The sequence below is a fragment of the Brassica napus genome, chromosome C9 (genome assembly GCF_020379485.1).
Source record: "Brassica napus cultivar Da-Ae chromosome C9, Da-Ae, whole genome shotgun sequence".
NCBI lineage: Eukaryota > Viridiplantae > Streptophyta > Magnoliopsida > Brassicales > Brassicaceae > Brassica > Brassica napus.
In genome coordinates this window covers 3,862,874-3,882,248 of record NC_063452.1, presented here as the reverse complement: position 1 = coordinate 3,882,248, position 19,375 = coordinate 3,862,874, and the positions used below count along the sequence as shown (strand labels likewise).

Below are 19,375 nucleotides of genomic sequence, written 5' to 3'. Positions count from 1 at the left end.
ATTATATGCGTATATTTATTCCTCAACTAATCACTGAATGCGCAAAATTATGATTCGAATATCCAACTGTTAAAAAATTAACGAAACCGCTATTTTTCCGTCCATCAGTTAATGGTTGACTATTTTGTTCTCAATTTTTTGCAGTCAATTATTAGTTGGGGAATAATTCTGCACGAGCAATACTTGAGTAATAAAATTGCCGATTTCAAATACTTTTTTTTTACTGAACCTATTTCAAATACTTGGGAAATAAAATACTCATTTTCCCTCCAAACTCTCTTCTTTTGATATATTTTGTCCAAATGTTGTATCTTTTTCACTACATAAAATCCCCACTTATTCACACACGAACTCAAAACATGATTCTCATGATTTCTGTTTATTTTTTCAATTGGTTTACATGGAGAATCTGATGCAAAGAAATTGATAACGTTTTCATATCATATAAATACTATATATTACATAGCATATGATCGATTGCTCTTGTAGAAACAAGAATGAGCGTTTCAAAAGAGGCCAATTCAGATCAAAATGTCTTGAACTGTCACTGCTACTCTCATAACGACGCCGTTGAAGGAAAATGTGATAAAATAAAAATTAATAGAATGACCCTAATAAAGCCGTTTATCACAGCGACTGAGTAGGTGAAACAGAGCGAAGCTCAATGGAACCGTAGTGAAGCAGCTCCTCGATCATCTGCTCGATATGATCTTCCTCCAATGGCCTGAGATTATGTTGCATATCCACGTCTCCGTCTTCCCACTTGATCTCCGTTACTCCTCCTCTGTTGTAATGATTACCGTCAGACGTCACATTCATGACCCCATCATATCTCGCGTTCTGAATTTGTGTTTGTGCTTGCGTCTGCGTTTGCGTCTGTTTGGTCAGCTGAAGAGAAGCCATGTAGCACTTGTGGAGTTTAGCGGTGAGAGTAGCGGAGAGGAGCTTGGAAGAGGAAGAAGGAATAGCGTTTGGGTTGTAAGGGAAGTTGGTACGAGCTCTATTGCCACACATTAGCCTTGCAGCCTCGTCGTAGGCTCTTGCCGCATCCTCCGCAGTCTCAAAAGTCCCGAGCCAGATTCTTGTTTTCCTGAAAAAAAAAAAAAAAAAACAAGAATCAGCTTTAACTTCTTGATATAAAAATGAGAATAAGGGTATTATGGTAAAAGACTTACAAGAGAGGGTGGCGAATTTCAGAGACCCAAGAGCCCCAATGTCTCTGTCTCACGCCTCGGAACCGTTGTTGTGGTCGTGCCATTAGAATATTAGAGTTCAGGTGAGTCTATCAAAGTGTTTGTGGGGAATGTAAAAGAGGAAAGTGATGATAGAAGTGAAGGAGCGTTTTGGAAGAGTGGAGGGTGGCTATAAGTACTGTTGGCTTCATGAGAGATGTATTTTGTTGTGTAACAAATTTATTTTGCAAATTAACTGGCAATCAATTTGGTCCTAAAGGGACCCACACCGTTACCAATAAGACCCAGAAAATTTCGTTGGATTTTATGTTTAACTCACTTGTTGTATTCGAAATTGCCAAGACATGGGCAAATGTATTATCTAGTAGTCCCACATATTTTAGAGATTTAGTGAATATTAAAAGCTTAGACACCACATGTTTAAACTGAATGCAGGATAATAGTTTTTGGAAAGTATCAATTGTAATTTCATTCAAGAGAGAATAAGACTTATCCACAAACAAATTTATCAAAACTTATGTAAATGATTTTGATTTTGCTTACAGGACTAGTTTCATAAGAAAACAATTCAGATTCTAAAATTCTATTTTCTTTTAGACTAATAATTTCCCTGATATATGTATAGGTCCCTTTTGTTACAAAAAAAATTGCAGGTTTCCTTTATCTTTCCAATGGTGAACAAGTTGGATCCAAAGACATTTTGGCTGGGGTGAAACTTCAAACCCACTGTTTCCATTTTCACATGGGTTTGATTGATCATCACAACATGTATGTGTATCTAGATAATGCCAATTAATTTTAGATTTTCCCCAACTAACAAATAATAATAATAATAATTGGAAAATATGAAGTTTGATGACTAGCGAGACTCTTTCACCACCATTCTTCGCCCATGTGAGGCTCCGATAATGACTCAATCAAACACCAAAACAATCTTCGAATGCTATTTATTTTATTAATGTTTTATGATCATACCCATGATTCCTGACTATACAGTTTACTAGATGATAGTCTAAGAGGAAAAGGAATAGTAATAATAATATGATTATATACGATATAATGACACTCTGTGTAGAGGGGAATGACACATTCAGACTTCGTCTATGGATTCTCCTATATACGGATGTTTTTGGGTCAATTTTATATTTTGTTCTATAGATAAAACAAAATTAGATGGCTCATCAAATAAGAAAATACAATATATATATATATATATATATATATATATGTAAATCATGCTGAGTCGCTAGTGTTTTAAAACTTATATTCCAATTTAGCAACGTATCCATTTTAGAGTCGATAGTAATTGGAATAAAAAGTGATAGATGTATTTTTTTTTTTTTGGTCAAAACAGTATGCTGTTAGAATGGATCCATCGAAATGACAAGTGCCAACATTATTGATGGAAAGTGGTTTGTTTAGACCGCAATTATGACTTCTTGCTATAATTATAAGGTCAATTACTTTTATTAATAATTAATCATTTTAACCCTAGTAATTAATAATTTTAACCGAAATAATTAATTAATTAGTTGGTATATATATAACCTTTGAAAGTAGTTAATCACCTTTGAAGCTATAACATTAGAACTGCTGTAACTAGTCACAAAACAATTTTATTAGGTCTAATATAATTTTTTTTGCTAACTGATTCTTCATGCGAGGTGTGGTTTGATTGTATAGGTCGATCAAACAATGAAGCATGTGGGAGTGGGAATGGGAAGATCTAACAAATACTGTTTTTGTATAAGTTGCATTCCTAATTTTCTCCTTGCTACTGTGTTTGGAACGTTTGAGTAGTGTGGCTATCTTTATAAGTTTCAAGCTCCATACTTCTGAAAGAGCGTAAAAATCAAACTTTATTTCTCGCATGGCATGAAAAACTCATGATTAAATAAGGTTCCTTCAAATAGATTCTTGGTAACAAATTCAAAAGTTACCTGATGTAAATAGATCTTTATGAAATTTCATGTATGATAATTTAAATATGCATGCAAGTTTTCGTGGCAAATGAACTTTTATTAAGCAAAACATTATGAATTATGAACTAACAATTACATGATTTACATGTCATTATTAAATGTGTATGATTTGTTTGTTTTTATATAATAGAGTGTCATAATTTGTTTGGTGAATCATATTACATATCTTAATTTGGTTTTGTCGATATTGGAGAAAAAAGAGAAAGTTGAACATACACAATAGGTTGCTTGGGACTACATACAGTTATGGGAAAATCAGACAAGTATTATGAATAAAATAAGTGGACCTAGAACGTAAACGCGTGACATGGGACCTACTACGACATGTATAAACATGGGTGATGAAATGGGTTGATTGCGATTCATGTCCTTTTCTGCATTCAGCTGTAATAAGCGAATCCAGAATTTTTTTGACTAGGTGCACATATTATAATACAGTATAAACTTACAAATTACAATAGGGAGATATTAAAATTTGGTAAAAATATATATACTTTTAAAAATGGTATGGATACATGTGCACTCTATATCTCTTTAGTGGCGAAGGCCATACATATGATACTTTCAAAGTATGTAATATTTTTACTAAATGATGAAAGAGAAGAGGTAATTTGAAATTTTGAACCCGTTTTTTTTGTGCGCATAGCCCCTACATTTTATTTATTTGTTCACTAAAATCAGAGAACCGGTCGTGCATTTAGATATAGTGGGTTTTCCATATTTAGAAATGGGAGTTGTTAGCATAAGAATCATCAGATAGTTTTTAGATGAGTAATAAATACATGCATGTATTGGATTGATTAAGTGTTAGATAACAGTTTCATGATTTATAAATATAGTATAATAATTGTAAGTTAGAACGTACTTAATACTTATTTTAATTGCAAGAAGAAAACTTGCAAACAGGTTATTTATATAAATAATTTAGTTTAGTAGATAAATGCGACATAGTAAGGTGACATCCATATCAGTGACCGCCATTCCCTCGTCCCATTCCACACTCAGTCACATGCAAATATGGAGGGTCCATTGAATCCTCAATAAAAGGTCACAACAAAACCAATATTCTAAAGAACATATGTAATTTAAAGCATATAGAAACATAGTCATATATATACATATATTATTTTATGATAATAGATGAAGTGATTCAACATGGACTTTGGAGGTTTCAGAGGCGCTGTTCCTCAGCTTGCATACACACATGCAGTATCTTTTGGAGTTATCTGTACATTTTTATGTTCTTATTAGTACAAGAGAATCTAATCTATGTTGACAAATTTTCCAAATTTTTATTTCGAAAACTGAAAAAAAAACAAATAATTACAAAAGGATTTTCTAGTATCAACTCTGTTTGCCATTTTGTGTATTATGTCGGAATAAGAAAAATAAATATCACAAAAAAAATCATCGTATATGTTTTTCTCAATGCATTATGTTATCGTCCTTTCCTTTCCAATTCTAGCGGAGATGATAAACATAAAATCACAAGTTCTAAATAATAATGTCTCTTAATCTTTCAGTAATATGGTTTGAATGTTGCTAATTGTTGGAAAACTTTGTTTGTTTTCAAGAACTCTGACACATGCACACATACACAACTGAATTTTAACATTTATTTATAATACAATGTAACATTACAAATGGCTAATCATATTATAAACTATAATCAATGGATTTAAACTTAAGACTACGAGGACATATAGTTAAGTGATTCATGCTAATATTGCTGTTGTATCTTTTCTTGGATTCAAATTTGTATATTTATGATGTCAGATAACAATAAACCCTAAAATTAGAAATAAAAATAGTTACATAACATGTTGTATGTTGTGTCTCTACTCAGATCCAAATTTATGTATTACATTTTGTAAACAAAATAAAAAGAAAAGGAAAAAAAAGAATTAGAAGAGAAAAAAAGAGAAAAAAAGAGAGTTAGAAGTCAAGTTGGAGAAAAATGGATTGGACGCGGTTTTGGAGCAACGTGAGAGCAAGTGAATGTTACATTTGAGTCCAAAACGACACAGACTTTTTATCACTCCAATTTACCGCACTCCATGGGATCTTTGTTCCCTCTTTATCTCCTCGTCCTTTGAGTTTTTTTTTCCTACAGACATTAATACAAATTGCTTATAAATTCTAGTCACAGAAACTTTTTTTATAAATATTGTAATTTAAAATAAGTGGACGTGAATTTTATTTTATAAGAATATTTTTAAAGGTTTAAGTTTTCAAAAATAATCTGGTTCTTTGGCACTTAAACGTTTTTGAACATTGATTACACTTTACAACCATTAGTTAATAATGCTTGTGAGACGTGGTAAATCATTTAAATTTACTGTAAATGTTATCGATGTTCCAAAACCCATCTCTCGGCTTCTTCCCATGTGCTTTTTGTTCATTTATATAAATCCTTTCTTTGCCTAACAACATCAAACCATACGTTTTCTTTGGCTCGTTCTGATATTAAACTTCACACTTGAATTTACTCTGATTTGCATGTTCCATATAATTTATTGTTGTAATTTTTTTTTTCTCAAGGAATTACTACTGATTTTTTTTTTTGAACTGATTTTACTACTGATTTTCTTATAGAAAATTGTCTTATAACCATATATATATAGCTTTTGCTATGATAATCTCGGGTCCTTCCGAAAACAAAAATATTTTAACAAAAATAAATCGTATGCATTGGTCAGTTGTAAGACAAAGTATTATGTTTCAATTTCTATAGGGTTTTATATTTTATAAAAAAAATCATAAGAAATATTTTTGTTATTTATGGAAGAGAAATTTGGATTTAGTAGGCCCAGTAGCGGCCCTGAGCAGAAGCCATGGAAGCATGTGCTTCCGGCCCAGTTTGTAATATCTAATATTTCGGCCTTTAATTTTGCAAAATGTCTAGTAGCATAGTTGGTTAGAGGTTTGTAATATACACTAGGAAGGTGGAAGGTTCGATATACATTAGAAGTAGGTTATTTTGGTGTTTTAACTGTTAATTTATAGGCCCGTAACTGTATTTTGCTTCCAGCCTGATTTTTTTCTGGGCCGGGCCTGAGTAGGCCATGTGATGTGTGCTTTGGAACAATGTTTTTTTTCTTTTGAACCTTTCTCTGGAATCATGTTGACTATCTAATTGGTCGAATATGAAGAAGAAACTTTTGACTTTATCGTTAGATACTGTTGTTCTTTCAGCTTTCATGTTACCATTTTATTTTCACCTGTCACTCTCACCCCATAGCAGCATCGCAGCACCAGCACATGTACGTCAATATCTAACACATATAAATATTATATATATAAATGTATATAAGAAATCATATATGCAAATTGATCATGAACGAATATTTTTTTTATTAGATAATATTATATCTATAGTAATTTGTTCATCGCAGATTGATCTTGGACAGGACCAACCAGTTAACGAACTAAACTTATAGTGTTAAGGGTGCCAGTTTTTTTTTTTTTTTTTTTTTTTTTTTTGTCGTCTAAGGGTGCCAGTTAGCTTGTGAGTTGTGACAGAGTGCCGGCCCAGAAAATACTAGGGTTGGATGCAAAATAAAAATTAAGAATCATTTAATAAGGCTCATTAGTCTTAAACTTTTTAAAAACTGTCATTTAATAATAATGGTGAAGGGATTACTTGAAACTTTTATAATTCAGTGACTAATTAAATTCTTATACGAATTGAGGCCGGAAGACCAAGCTTCTATTACTTTTCTTCTGGACCGACACTAGTGACATAGAGAACCAAAACAACCCAACCAACCTCCGAGCTCTAAGTTTCGTGAAGTTTTAAATAATTAGTAAATATTTGACACAAAACTCGAATGACATATACATTTTAACTACTAATATTGAAGATTATATGCGAATTTTCAACTTGCGGTGCTTAAGACCGGTATTGAACTTGACACAATGTATCTACTTAGACCTCTGTTTATAAGGATAAGAAGAAATCTAACATGTTTTTATACTCTTACTGACTGATCAAAACGTCAACTAGTGGGGAAAAAAAACATAAACTATCGGAAAGAAATAAACACAAGCCTCAACTTTCATGCGTTTGGCGAATTGGAGGAATGGGCCAAGGACGAAATCAATATAGATGGGTCTAGCCCAGTAATTATTACACACAGCCCAACATCTTAAATCGATCTATCTCTTTTCTCCTTGCCATGCGCTTTATTTCTTTACGATAACTATCATATATCATCAGATCTCCGCTAAACTATAAACTCGTCCTATATTTCCATGAACTAAAAATTGTAAACGTATTTTTTCCCGAATCGATAGTTCGAAACTTAATTTCTCATAGGCAATGGTTTTAATCGGTTTACGCTTAACCAAACACTTTAAAATCATCTAAACCAAACTAAAACCCAATTTTTATATATAATTGTTTTTATTTTTTTCAAGAGCCATCTTAGACCAAACCAAACAAAAAAATTTAACGTCATCATCAGTAATCATCGAAAGCCACACGAGCTAAGAAGCCTGAGGTGCGTAGATCTATACCTACCAGCCCGAGCATTCAAAATTCTTCTAACGTGAAGCCTACAATCAATTTCTTTTTAATGGAAACTGCAGAGTTTATAACTGAGAAATAACACATTCAAAACAAGAAGCTTGCCACAGGAACAGCAGCTTTAGCTACAAGACGTTCAAGTAGAAACTTTGCTGGATGACCACAAGGATTACTAGAAATGAAGGCATGAACCATCTCTATCGCCTCCTTGGTTGCTGAAGAAATCAAATAAACCATCGTTTGCGGCTATAAGAAAGTGATTTGACTCTGTTATCTTGTGAACTCTAATTGATGGTTCCACTGAGACTTAAGGTGGGCTCAAAAGGTTACTAACTCTGAGAATCTCCATCAGTGCATCGTCAGTTTCTCATGCAAGAACAGAATCATCAAGTTTGAATAGAAACCGTAAAGCCAAAAGCTACTTTGATATTATACAACAATACCTCTTCAAGTAAGAAATCTGGCACTCCTTGCTCAACCATCTTCTGCGTAATTATAGATGCTGAAACTGCAAGTGTCTGCCTTATACTGCGTTTGCTCTCACCTGTAAATTGAAACAAAGATGTGTAGAGTCATGAGGAGAAGGAGTATGATGTCCACAACGTTTGGTTTAAAATCATGTGAGAAGATCAGTTTTTGCCGTGGCGTTGGTGAAGGAGAAGAAAGGTCTGTGAAGAAGATGATCATTTTTTTAGGAAATTGGATTTTTGTTTGGTTAAGTTGGTTTAAAATATTTGATTAAATTGGTATAAATGGTTGGTTAAGACTAAATCAATTAAAACCATCGTCTACAGGGAATTAAGTTTCAAACTATCGATTTACAGAAAATTAAGTTTACAACTTTCATTTCATGCTAAAAGATAGTTTTCGTGGAGAAATAGATCGTCGATGCTCTCAGTGAAAATATGGTTTTGGTATAGGACAAAACATGACAAATAGATAAACTGATAAACAATAGTAACAGTGTAGTTCTCTAGTTCCTACTGAGAGGGAGAGATCCTTGATATGGAAAGAGTTAGACAAGAACTCAAACATGTAATATGCAAAATCAGCCAACTTGATCTTCAATAAGACCCAATATTAAAGTCTCGATACGGTCTAAATATATATTCTGACGCGAGAAAATTAAGGGTTACATGAATGATCTTCTAACAAATGTAGAAAAGCTTTGTTTGGTGTGAAAAGGGTTACAAGTAGAAAATAGTAGACATAATCTAACTTGGAGTGGCGATTGAACAACAAGTAACGCCTAAATTATTTTATAACCTCTTTGTATATGTTTGGTATTAACATTTATAACAAACACGATCAATTAAAAAAATAATACAAAAAATATCAAACTTTTATAACAGCTGGAGCAGCTATAAACCTCTCAGGTGAAGAATCTTCGCCGCCTCCGTCGTCAAAATTAAGACTATAGTTTTTGAGATCGTACGTGAAGTCCACATCCCTCTTCATCTTCTTCCTCCCATTGCTAAAACTTCTTATAAAGTTTTTCCACTTTGGCCCCGCAATTTTCTCAGAAATCTCTTTTGGCCCCTTAAGTTTCCTGCTCCACCAACTTTCTCCTTTTTCTTCCCGCAGATTACCGCTCCAGCCACCGTCTCCTCTTCTTCTCCACCAGAAGTTACAGAGATACCTACACCCGCAAAACGCCGCCGTTTCTTGGTAATCATCTGAGAGTAGGTTTTCTTGATCTGTAGCCATGAGAAACAGAGAGTGTCGTTGTTATCTTTGAGAGTTTTGGTTAGCAAGTAAACGATCAGCTCTATATATAAACAAAACCGAGTGAGATTACTCCACGTGGCGAATCGACCGTTAGGGATGGGATCTTTCACTGGACCGTTATTTAGAATACCGTGACAGTGATGTGAGAGGATCATTGGTCAAGCTGGCTAATCATTAAAGACAGCTGTGAAGGCGGGAGTGAAACGGTTGGTTTCTTTTATATATGCTTCTTCTTTTGTCTTTAAGGATCATTTATGAAAAAAAAAAGGATCATTTATGAAATTGATAATATTAGCGCATTATAAAATATAAATACACTAAGATTGCGTATGAAAAGTGAAAGTAGCAATTCCATTTTTTTTCGTATCTTTCAATATATATATTTTCATATTTTGTAGCTAACAAAGAGGGGTTAGAGCAACTAATAGTTAATGATAATTAAGTAATTAACTAATCACCACCATTATAGTGAAAAAAAAAAACTAATTAGAGTGATAATAAGTAAAGACAAAACAAAAAGTGGTGAAGACAAAGATGAAAGGGTTGGCAGCCTGGCATGGCAAGTGATGATTAGCCGTTGGGTTAAAGGACAAAAGTTGGGTTGAGATTTGTTGAATAAACCAACCAAGTCTCACCATTAAAGATAAGGCTGTCCATGTTGTCAAGTCTTATTAGCTATAACAAAGACACTAATCACCTCCATTATTCATAATGTTTATGACATACTGACGTCATAACAGAGATTGCATTATGGCAACTTTCTGTTTAAATATATTCTCAAGCCAATATATGAGTAAGGGAATCAAGATCAGACTTGGATGCAGCCACCGGCTTGGATTGAGGTTTTGGATAGTGGCATGGTTTGGTCTCGCTTACTTGTGATCCATTACTATCTTTAACTTAAAAAGTTCAGTTATTTTCAATAGGTTGTTTCGTAGTATGCATATAATGGCTGGTGTTTGGCTAGTGTAATGTCAGTATCATCTTGGATGCTCGATGACATTCAAACCTAGTTAGAGACCACAGAGAATTAAGATGTAAAATGCCATACAACGGTTTGTTTGAAAAGCTATATATTTTACAAACTACACCGACAACGTAAATTAGATAGATTAAGACCCAAAAAAAAAAGTTAAACTGTTTCTATCTCTCTATGATCCCCCAGTCTGGAAGGTTTGCAGTGGCTTCGTTCACCATCTTCACTAATGTTACCTGCCAATAATAAATACAAAGAAAACTTGGAAGCTGTGTCTTGTAATCATATGTACAGGTGTTACAGGATAATCATATATATATATATATATATATATATGTTTTCAGAAAATGTAAGGCATTATATGTAAACATACCACACTCTGTGGAACACCAGGTGGTGGCATTGTAAGGTTCTTTGGTGGCGGTGACTTAATATATGATCTTTTGTCGAATCTCCATTCCCCTTTCTTCCCATAGGTTAAGTGTCCCTGAAAATCACAACAATCATTCTCTATATCAATTACAATCCACCTTGAAGAAAATTCGAAATGACAAATCAGAATTTGAAATCTTTACCTTCATATCATAGTCACATCCATAAGTGTAGTGTATGATGTACTTGTCACCAACCTCTTTATCCCACGGAGGCTGATTTTATTATTACAACCAAACCAAAGTCTCTTTAGTTAATGCATCAAAATAAACATCAACAAGCAACAATACATAAAATTTATGAGGTCCATTCCATAATTATTCCACTATCCTAAAACTCAAAAATGTGTAATACGATTACCTGAATCATGAAGTCTTTGTGTAGAACATTGCTAACACCATGCAACGCAGATGAAACCGCATAAGCATACCTATATATCAAAAGTTATAGTCAATATCCAAAACAACAACTCTAAACAAAAAAAAAATCGTTTTTCTATTCAAAAGATATGTACATTTCAAGAACCCATCCAAAAGCCTTATCAGCTTCAGGATCCTTCTTCATAGCCAAAGAAACATTCATCCAAGTAGGAGCAATCTTCTTCAAAGCTTCCTTCAAAACCATAAATAGACACCCTTTTGAAAACCTGATCCCAAAATCTTCAGGACACAACAAAAAAAAAAAAAAACAAACCTTTCCGAGAATGACAGGAGAGTTTCCTATGGGATCAATGTTGGTCACAGGTCCTCTCTCTTCCGGATAATACTTCCTCAACACCTTCTCGTACTTCTTCGGTTCGATGTAAAAGAAAGGAAACGCAGCTCCAAACCCATCTTTAGCTAGGTTCGGTATAGGTTTCACAATGACATGATCAGGCTCAGACATCAGAACATAACTGCATTACATTAAAAAAAAAAATCAGTACTTTTATTGCCAAAAAAAAAAAACAAGTGTGAAAGCGAAAAGGGATCATCTTACTCTTCTTTAATGTCTGCTTGTTGAAGCCATTGTACAAACGCCCATGGTCTGTTTAAAACTACATAACCCTGTCCGAACAACACCTCAAATCAATGTCCGAACCAAAAAAAACAAAAAAAAAAAAAATCAAATTTTGATTTACCTGATCCATCCCAGAAGGCAGAGGCTGAGCAACGAAAGTGGGAATCTCATCCATATACTTGTCGGGTTTACCGTTATGCAAGATCCGGGTAAACCCGCCCATTTCGGATCCGGGTCCAGCGGAAGCTTTAGCCTTTTTGAACCAGTAGTACATGACTCTGCATTGCCATGTGTTGTAGACAGAGTCAGAGGCTGTTACGGCCGTGTGGAAGAGTCTTCGATTCTTTTCGTCGTTGGCGCGGATTCTGGATCCGCCGCGTGGCAATTGGATGACTGGGTCGTCGTAGGAGGAGGAAGAGGGGAAGCCTTGTTTGAGAGGAGCGTTGGAGGAGATGAGGATGTTGTATGTGATTAGAGCGACGGAGAGGGTGATGAGAAGTGGGTAGAACAGAGTTCCACCGCAACCCATTTGAGAGAGTTTGGGAGAAATGGAGAAGGAGGCAGAGTTTCTTCAAAGTCTTCGTCGTCTTCTTCTTCTCTAGTTATAATTGGTGATGAAGAGAATTAAACTCTTTCCTAATGTACTTATTAGGAAGGAATGTTTGTAACTAAACCGAGATCTGAACCAAACTTGAACCAATAAACCTTAATTTATTTATTTTCAACCAAACCTTAATTTATTTCCAAATCAGAGTTATTTTAGTTGAACAAGAATTTTATAAGAAGGTATTTGAATATTTTTTATTATCTGTATTCAATCTAAATCCAAAATCTAAAAGCTGAAATTAATAATATTAAAAGATAAACATAAAACTCAAATTAATGTTTGAAATGTTTTTTAAAGCTATACAAGATATTTAAAATATCAATTTACTTTATTTTTTATATATCCGTAAAATAATTAAAGAAAAAAATATTTTATATCTAAAATAAATATTTAAACAAAATGTAAAATTTATCTAAATTTAAATTATTATTTAAAATCTATCATCGGTTTGGACGGTAAATCTTTTTTTTTTTAAATATATTTTTTAAAAGTTAATCTAATCATTTAAAAGATTTGTCTAAGCGTTTTTTTTGGTCAAAGCGTTCTATTAACTAATAATCTGCTATAAAATAGTCTAATTAATATCTAGCTATATCTTGAACATTAATCAAAATGTGAAAATCCAAAAATATATTCTTCTATCCGAATAGATATCAGTTAAGCAGACCATTTCCATTAGAACATTCAATTTCGGTCGTTGGTTTAAGAATACACCGGTTCGACCTCAGTTTGGTCGGTTCGATTCAGCTAAAAGCTTCATCTCTTCATCGTTTCGCCTCTCTCTCTCTCTCAAAAAAAAAAAAAAAAAGAGATTTTTCTCAAATGGCGTCACTGTGCTTATCTATCCACCAAACCCTAAAACCCTCGGCGGCTCCTAGAGCAAGACCACTCTCCCTCTCCTTCCCTACATCCACCATCTCACTCCGCCCCTCAACCAGACGCCTCTCCACCTCAACCACGCGCGCATCCTACACCCCAACACCAGCAACCGAGCGCGTGATCTCAATCGCATCCTACGCCTTGCCGTTCTTCAACTCGCTCCAATACGGGCGCTTCCTCTTCGCGCAGTACCCGAGGCTAGGCCTCCTCGTGGAGCCCATCTTCCCGCTACTCAACCTCTACAGGTCGGTCCCGGGCGCGAGCTTCGTGGCCTTCTTTGGGCTGTACTTGGGTGTGGTGAGGAACACGAGTTTCAGCAGGTACGTTAGGTTCAACGCGATGCAGGCGGTGACGCTCGATGTGCTGTTGGCGGTTCCGGTGTTGCTGACGAGGATACTGGATCCGGGTCATGGAGGTGGGTTTGGGATGAAGGCCATGATGTGGGGACACACGGGTGTGTTTGTGTTTAGCTTCATGTGTTTTGTCTATGGAGTTGTGAGCTGTTTGGTCGGGAAGACTCCTTATATCCCTCTTGTCGCTGATGCTGCTGGGAGACAACTCTAGAAAGCTTATCACTTATGTTTCGAAAACTGTTCTTTTTATTTGTGTTTGCGATCATAAAGGTTTCAGCTTTGAGCAATTGTTACTGGTATGTAGTTCGAAAGAATCAGGAAGCTGTTGTTTGCGTTTGAAGAGATGTTGTTAAGTCGATGGTGTCATAAGGTTCTGTCCTAAAAATAACATAATTCCAACATCCAACAAGTTAATCATTCGGCTGAACATGCATCTTTAGACAGTATAATGAGGTTGTCTTCTGTGAAAGAATAATTATCACTGTAACGCAATTTGACTATCTTCCAGTCGATAACGGCCTCTAGTGCTTAGAGCATATTTTATGTCAATCGAAAAGAGTTCAGTTTCAGAAACTGAACCAGTCTTTCACTGTTCTTGTTCATTTAAGAAGCTATTAGCCTAACCTCTACCTATAAGCAGCTGCTATTGTGTCTAATCTACTGTTTGGCCAACAAACTCCACTTCTAAGCAGCTATTTAGCCTAACCATAGTTTGCTATTGTCTGTCTATATTCAATTGCGTTTATACCTGATCGCAAAATATCAATAATTTATATAAATAAGTAAAATGGACAATGTTTTAGCTTCTTGCACATATTCTTGACGCGACAAGGGCCTCTAATTCTAAAACTAATGGATTCTGTTCTTTAACTGATTGTCTCTGCACATATTTTTTCTTTCGAGAATATTCAACAGCTATATCATCATCTTTGATATTCGTTCAATCACAAATAGTTAGACAATGTATATCAAACTATAATGATCAACGTATTCCATTTCTGATGTAAAATATTACTTTTCTATCTCTTACCAAAACTGCAAACATCATGTTTACACCAAAGAGTGCTTTTGGAACTGGAAATGAGTCAATCCAGTCCAACCGATGCAGAACAGATTATACTTGGGTTCGTAAATTCTGGGCCTAGATTTTGGTTTGGTTCGAACGAAGTTGTATAGCCCACGAGAAGTTAACTAAACTATTCTACACCCTTTAATTGTCTTCTTTCTTTAATTCATACACCCTTGGTCTTGGTAGCTTAATGTTTTATATAGGTATACAAAAAATAAATTAAACAGTATTAGAGATATGTTAATCTCCAATGGATGCTTTAATCTCCAGTTCTAGGAGTCTACACGAACTTGAGAGATAATAAAATTTATGACTGGCTCGTAGAATTTTAAGTCCTGATAATTTACAAGGTTTGACGTGGAAGAACTTTAAATTCCACACCCTGAAATTTTTTGGAATAAGCCATAGAGAAACGAACTAATCATATACTTGTTTTGGCTCTTTTTTTCTTTCTAGTTAATAAGTTAGATCACATCTATTTATTTCTATCATTGTGGAGAAAATGGAGATTATAACATCACTTGTATTTGCAAAATAACAAAGATCATGTTCTAGTTATGTCATCCCTCACCATACAACATAATAAGCCCAAAAGAGAAAACAAACCCACCAAAAATACTACTTAGAAATTTAATACTTATATGCATAATTTTATCTGAAGCTTGATTCTTATTTTGGTGAAAATGTAGATTTGATGAAGTTAGTTACATGTACTAAACATAAAGCAAAGTTATTGAATGTTGATGGCCACATATCAAGCATTGATTTATGAGTTTCTAAAACTTTTGATTTTCTTTAATGAATTGTCTTTGTTATGCAAGTGTTATGACCGACAATATATATATTGTTTTTAAAAGAAAGGAAACAATATGTCGAGAACAATATTTGTACACGAACATTGACATAATGACAAATAACACTACTAAAAGGGACATATCCTGTGTCCAGGGAACGCCACGTCATCAAAAAAATTCGCCCAATCAGAAAGAGTTATTCATCCACGTCAGAAGCGCGCGTCCAGAATCGACCATTTAATAAGGTGGGCTTCTATGGGCTTTCTCTGTTCTATTTTCGGTCCGGTTTGGACCCATCTCGCAGGAACCCATCTCGCAGGAACCGAAGTCGAGAGATATGATTCTCCACGCCGCTTACGCTTCGTCTTCTGAGAGAGAATCAGATCAAAGAGCAAAGAAAAAAGAAACTGATAATTGATCGAGCAATTTACTTTCGCTTTGATCAATCACTACGTTCTTAATGGTTCCGTTCCATCTCCCTCATCCTCTCCTTCTTTATATACTTAGATTCTCTCCTCCCTCAAACCAAAACCCTAGAACCACTCAAACCTCAAGACATGGCGATGAAACGAAATGGGAAGGCCCCCGTCTCCTCCGATTCTGATGAGAAAGTCGTGTTCTTCAATGATGTCTCTTTAGGCCCCCATGAATCTCAGTTGCGATTCCGACTCATCCACTTCTGGGAGGCTCGGAACCCGGTGAAGAAGACAGTCATTGGTCTGGAGATGCTCCTCATCGACGAACAGGTCTGGAGATTCATTATTCATTCTTTAGCGATTTATTTTTTCACACCGATTCTTATTTCATTTTATTTCGTGATCCATATTGAAATTCTTATTTGTTCTTATTTCTATTGACAACAGGGAACTGTTGTTCAAGGATTCATCCCACCGGGAAGAATTAAGAAGTTCTTGCCGGACATGAAACGTGGATCAGTTTACAAACTCATCAACTTCTACGGATCGAAAAAAAGCCGGTGTATCGGGTTTCTGACCATGTCGCGACCGTCTCTTTCACATGGAACTCTGAACTGATCCCGCTTCACGACATTCCCATCCATTTCGCTGAAGACCGTTTCAGGTTTCATTCACATGAAGATTTCGAAGCAAATTGTGATCTCAGAGGTGACCTCTATGGTAAGCTCTTTAATCTTACAAGTAATCTCTTTGTTAAATTGCTTTATGTTTAGATGTGGGTTCGTTCTAGCTTAGTTTTATGTGACGTAACTGGTAAAAGTTTTTATAGTTTTGGTTTAATATATAATATATAAACATGTTGATAGTTTAAGTTAAAGAGTTTTTGGTCTGCTTTGATCATTCTGTGAATCACACTACGTACTAAAAGAACAACATGTTAATTAGTTTCGTTCATTTGGTTTATAAAGTTAGATCCCTATAATTTTATTTATCCATCTAACTTATACTCTTTATGAATAGTTTTGTGTGACGTAACTGGTAAAAGTTTTTATAGTTGTGGTTTAATATATAATATATACACATGTTGATAGTTTAAGTTAAAGAGTTTTTGGTCTGCTTTGATCATTTTGTGAATCACACTACGTACTAAAAGAACAACATGTTAATTAGTTTTGGTCATTTGGTTTATAAAGTTAGATCCCTATAATTTTATTTATCCATCTAACTTATACTCTTTATGAACAATGTGTTAGATGTCCTTGGCCACATGAAGCTGGTCAATGGACAGACTCTTACTGAGCGTCCAACCCTTGACGAATTGGAGATAGCTGCCACTCGGCACGTTTTGGTTCATGTGCAATCGCATGAGTAAGTGTTTTTTTGTTTATTTTCAATCGACTATCTCTCGGCAGTTTCTAAGTCTGTACGTGTTTTTTCAGCGGCCCTGTGATGAAGCTCTACCTTTGGGACCAGGCTGCAACAGAGTTCTGCCAGAAATTCAAAACCTTTGAAAACACTCCAACAGTGATTTTGGTCACGACTGTTAACCCCAAACGTCTCGGAGGTTAACGTTTCTTCTTTTAGTCTCGCATTTTCATTAATTATTGTGACATGTATTACAAAGAAGTTTGTCATTTGTGTCTGTCATGTTTTATACAAATTTCCACTAATATTTTTTTTTTTTTTTGTGATTTTACTTCCATTGTTGAACAGGTACCCTTGCCCTCTCCTCTATGTCCTCCACACGGGTGTTCATGGACAATGATGTCCAACCAACCATAGAGTACTCCACCTGGTATGTACTCATGTATTCAGCATCTATTCTTCCAAAATTGTTGTGAAGCCCACGCTTATATCTATTGCGGTTGATGACTGATAAATGGTTTATATTTTGTATCAGGCTCGGCTGTAACCCAGACACTGCTAATCAGGTTATTGCAGAGGTGGTAACTAAGCGTGAGACGCTGTCTATAGCGGACATATTCTCCTACATCAAACAGGACTCTGCAAAGGTAACATTCAAGCAAATATTTCTTACTTATTATGAAAGCACCAATGTTTATATGAAATGCTTATACACTGTCGCAGGATGCCTTTTTTGAATGCACGGCTACAATTGATGATGTTGTTCATGGCTCTGCTTGGTACTACATTGCATGCAGTGGGTGCCATTCTAAGGCTACGAAAGGCCCAACGTCGATGGTGTGTACAAACACAAAGTGTGAGAAGGTTAACACAACTGGTGTTGCAGAGTATGTAGTCTCCTCTGAATATTTAAATACACTTTCACTGGTATTTGCTTCTGCTTATTACATTTGTAACTTTTGCTTCTAATTCTTTCTTCACAGGTACCGTGCAAAGATATCTGTTTATGACAACAGTGAGCAAGCTGTTTTTGTCTTGCTTGGTGATGCTGGTCGTTCTTTAACTGGGAAGCACGCATCAGAGTTGCTGAGCAGCTACTTTGAGGTAAATAAGCCAAATTTTTTTGCTCTCATATGATTACAACTCACACTGTTATTATTGGATGTAAGGCCAATGGGGACAAAGGAGCTGAGGATGAGGTGCCTGTCCCAGAAGCTCTAATCAGCATCATCGGACAAACGCATAGGTTTTGTGTGAAAGTGACTGATCACAACTTCTCAGGCAACACCCGAGCTATAACAGTCACCAAGGTCCTCTCTCAAGACATCCCTCCACACACAGAAGAATCGGTTGGAAACAACAATGCTGCAGCGTCCAAGGTAACGATGCTGACCAGAGACGAAGTGTCCGAATCCTCCAAAAGCCGTGGAGATTGTGCAAATGAAGAGAGTAAGAGGGGGTATGACACTGCTGATCCAGAGAAGGCTAAACGCCCAAGATGTGAGAATTAGAGCTTTGTTCATCTTCTCAGATGTTGCAAGGTCCACTAAATTTCAAGTCTTTGCTTTTCAATTTCAGAATTGTTTTCTGGTTTTCTTTCAGTTTCTACATTTCAGAGTTTTTTGCTTGCAGACAGTTTAAGAATTGATTTCTGGTTTCCAAACAATTATGTTTTTAATATCCTACTCTGCGTTTTTAGAACTTCTCTGCTCAGTTAATTGTTCATAGGTCTTCATAGTTTGTATTGAGTTATAGATTTGAGTATCATCTTTCGCGTGAGATGCACATAGGATGATAAAGTCTGTATAGTTCACTTTATACAAAAGGATCACGTAATATGCATATAGAGCATATATTGAAAAGTAAGTATTTGTCACTTTTTAATGTAAGTATTTTGGTCAATCAATTTCGTAACTTGATTGACGGCTAGAATCTTGCACTGACATTAAGAAAATTATAATAGAGTATCTGGTCAAGAAAAAAACTTAACTTCCTCTTCCACACTTTTTTATCATATTACTTTCTCTCTCACATGTAAAACTTAACTTCCTCTT

The 19,375-nt window shown here is 35.1% G+C and overlaps 5 protein-coding genes across 6 annotated transcripts; 2 read left to right on the top strand and 3 right to left on the bottom strand.

Moving 5' to 3' along the window:
• Window positions 1-413: 413 nt before the first annotated feature.
• LOC106364061 (ethylene-responsive transcription factor ERF003) lies at window positions 414-1,391 on the bottom strand. The gene is made up of 2 exons (XM_013803705.3): window positions 1,176-1,391; window positions 414-1,090 (listed from the first exon to the last, which is right to left on the bottom strand). Exons 1-2 carry the CDS (start codon window positions 1,256-1,258, stop codon window positions 628-630), a joined length of 546 nt encoding a protein of 181 aa, XP_013659159.2. The 5' UTR covers window positions 1,259-1,391; the 3' UTR covers window positions 414-627.
• Window positions 1,392-8,835: 7,444 nt separating this feature from the next.
• BNAC09G04090D lies at window positions 8,836-9,675 on the bottom strand. The gene has a single exon (XM_013803680.3). The coding sequence runs from the start codon at window positions 9,408-9,410 to the stop codon at window positions 9,039-9,041; it is 372 nt and encodes a 123-aa protein (XP_013659134.1). The 5' UTR covers window positions 9,411-9,675; the 3' UTR covers window positions 8,836-9,038.
• A 753-nt stretch (window positions 9,676-10,428) lies between these two features.
• LOC106365903 (hydroxyproline O-arabinosyltransferase 1-like) lies at window positions 10,429-12,470 on the bottom strand. Its single transcript, XM_013805417.3, has 8 exons — window positions 11,960-12,470; window positions 11,818-11,885; window positions 11,533-11,734; window positions 11,354-11,451; window positions 11,200-11,269; window positions 10,983-11,054; window positions 10,781-10,894; window positions 10,429-10,643 (listed from the first exon to the last, which is right to left on the bottom strand). The coding sequence occupies exons 1-8, from the start codon at window positions 12,365-12,367 to the stop codon at window positions 10,575-10,577; spliced, it is 1,101 nt and encodes a 366-aa protein (XP_013660871.2). The 5' UTR covers window positions 12,368-12,470; the 3' UTR covers window positions 10,429-10,574.
• Window positions 12,471-13,185: 715 nt separating this feature from the next.
• On the top strand, window positions 13,186-14,017 carry LOC125593301 (protein TIC 20-II, chloroplastic). Its single transcript, XM_048769743.1, has one exon. It carries the CDS (start codon window positions 13,268-13,270, stop codon window positions 13,886-13,888), a length of 621 nt encoding a protein of 206 aa, XP_048625700.1. The 5' UTR covers window positions 13,186-13,267; the 3' UTR covers window positions 13,889-14,017.
• A 708-nt stretch (window positions 14,018-14,725) lies between these two features.
• On the top strand, window positions 14,726-19,022 carry LOC125593300. Of its 2 annotated transcripts, XM_048769742.1 has the most exons (9): window positions 14,727-16,286; window positions 16,404-16,676; window positions 17,210-17,324; window positions 17,396-17,520; window positions 17,670-17,751; window positions 17,857-17,968; window positions 18,045-18,208; window positions 18,305-18,425; window positions 18,491-19,022. In XM_048769742.1, exons 3-9 carry the CDS (start codon window positions 17,224-17,226, stop codon window positions 18,830-18,832), a joined length of 1,047 nt encoding a protein of 348 aa, XP_048625699.1. In that variant the 5' UTR covers window positions 14,727-16,286; window positions 16,404-16,676; window positions 17,210-17,223; the 3' UTR covers window positions 18,833-19,022. The 2 variants fall into 2 exon arrangements, with proteins under 2 accessions (XP_048625698.1, XP_048625699.1); XM_048769741.1 differs by having other exon boundaries at window positions 14,726-16,286; window positions 16,404-17,324.
• Window positions 19,023-19,375: the final 353 nt, after the last annotated feature.

Excerpts from the sequence above, each read along its gene's own strand:
- LOC106365903 (XM_013805417.3), bottom strand. The coding sequence starts at position 12,367 with ATGGGTTGCGGTGGAACTCTGTTCTACCCACTTCTCATCACCCTCTCC. Across the intron at positions 11,886-11,959 it reads TGCCTTCTGGGATGGATCAG|GGTTATGTAGTTTTAAACAG; the intron begins GTAAATCAAAAT and ends TTGTTCGGACAG. Across the intron at positions 11,270-11,353 it reads TTTGGATGGGTTCTTGAAAT|GTATGCTTATGCGGTTTCAT; the intron begins GTACATATCTTT and ends TTTGATATATAG.
- LOC125593300 (XM_048769741.1), top strand. The coding sequence starts at position 17,194 with ATGAACAATGTGTTAGATGTCCTTGGCCACATGAAGCTGGTCAATGGA. Across the intron at positions 17,325-17,395 it reads GTTCATGTGCAATCGCATGA|CGGCCCTGTGATGAAGCTCT; the intron begins GTAAGTGTTTTT and ends GTGTTTTTTCAG. Across the intron at positions 18,209-18,304 it reads AACACAACTGGTGTTGCAGA|GTACCGTGCAAAGATATCTG; the intron begins GTATGTAGTCTC and ends CTTTCTTCACAG.
- LOC125593301 (XM_048769743.1), top strand. The coding sequence starts at position 13,268 with ATGGCGTCACTGTGCTTATCTATCCACCAAACCCTAAAACCCTCGGCG.
- BNAC09G04090D (XM_013803680.3), bottom strand. The coding sequence starts at position 9,410 with ATGGCTACAGATCAAGAAAACCTACTCTCAGATGATTACCAAGAAACG.
- LOC106364061 (XM_013803705.3), bottom strand. The coding sequence starts at position 1,258 with ATGGCACGACCACAACAACGGTTCCGAGGCGTGAGACAGAGACATTGG. Across the intron at positions 1,091-1,175 it reads GAAATTCGCCACCCTCTCTT|GAAAACAAGAATCTGGCTCG; the intron begins GTAAGTCTTTTA and ends TTTTTTTTTCAG.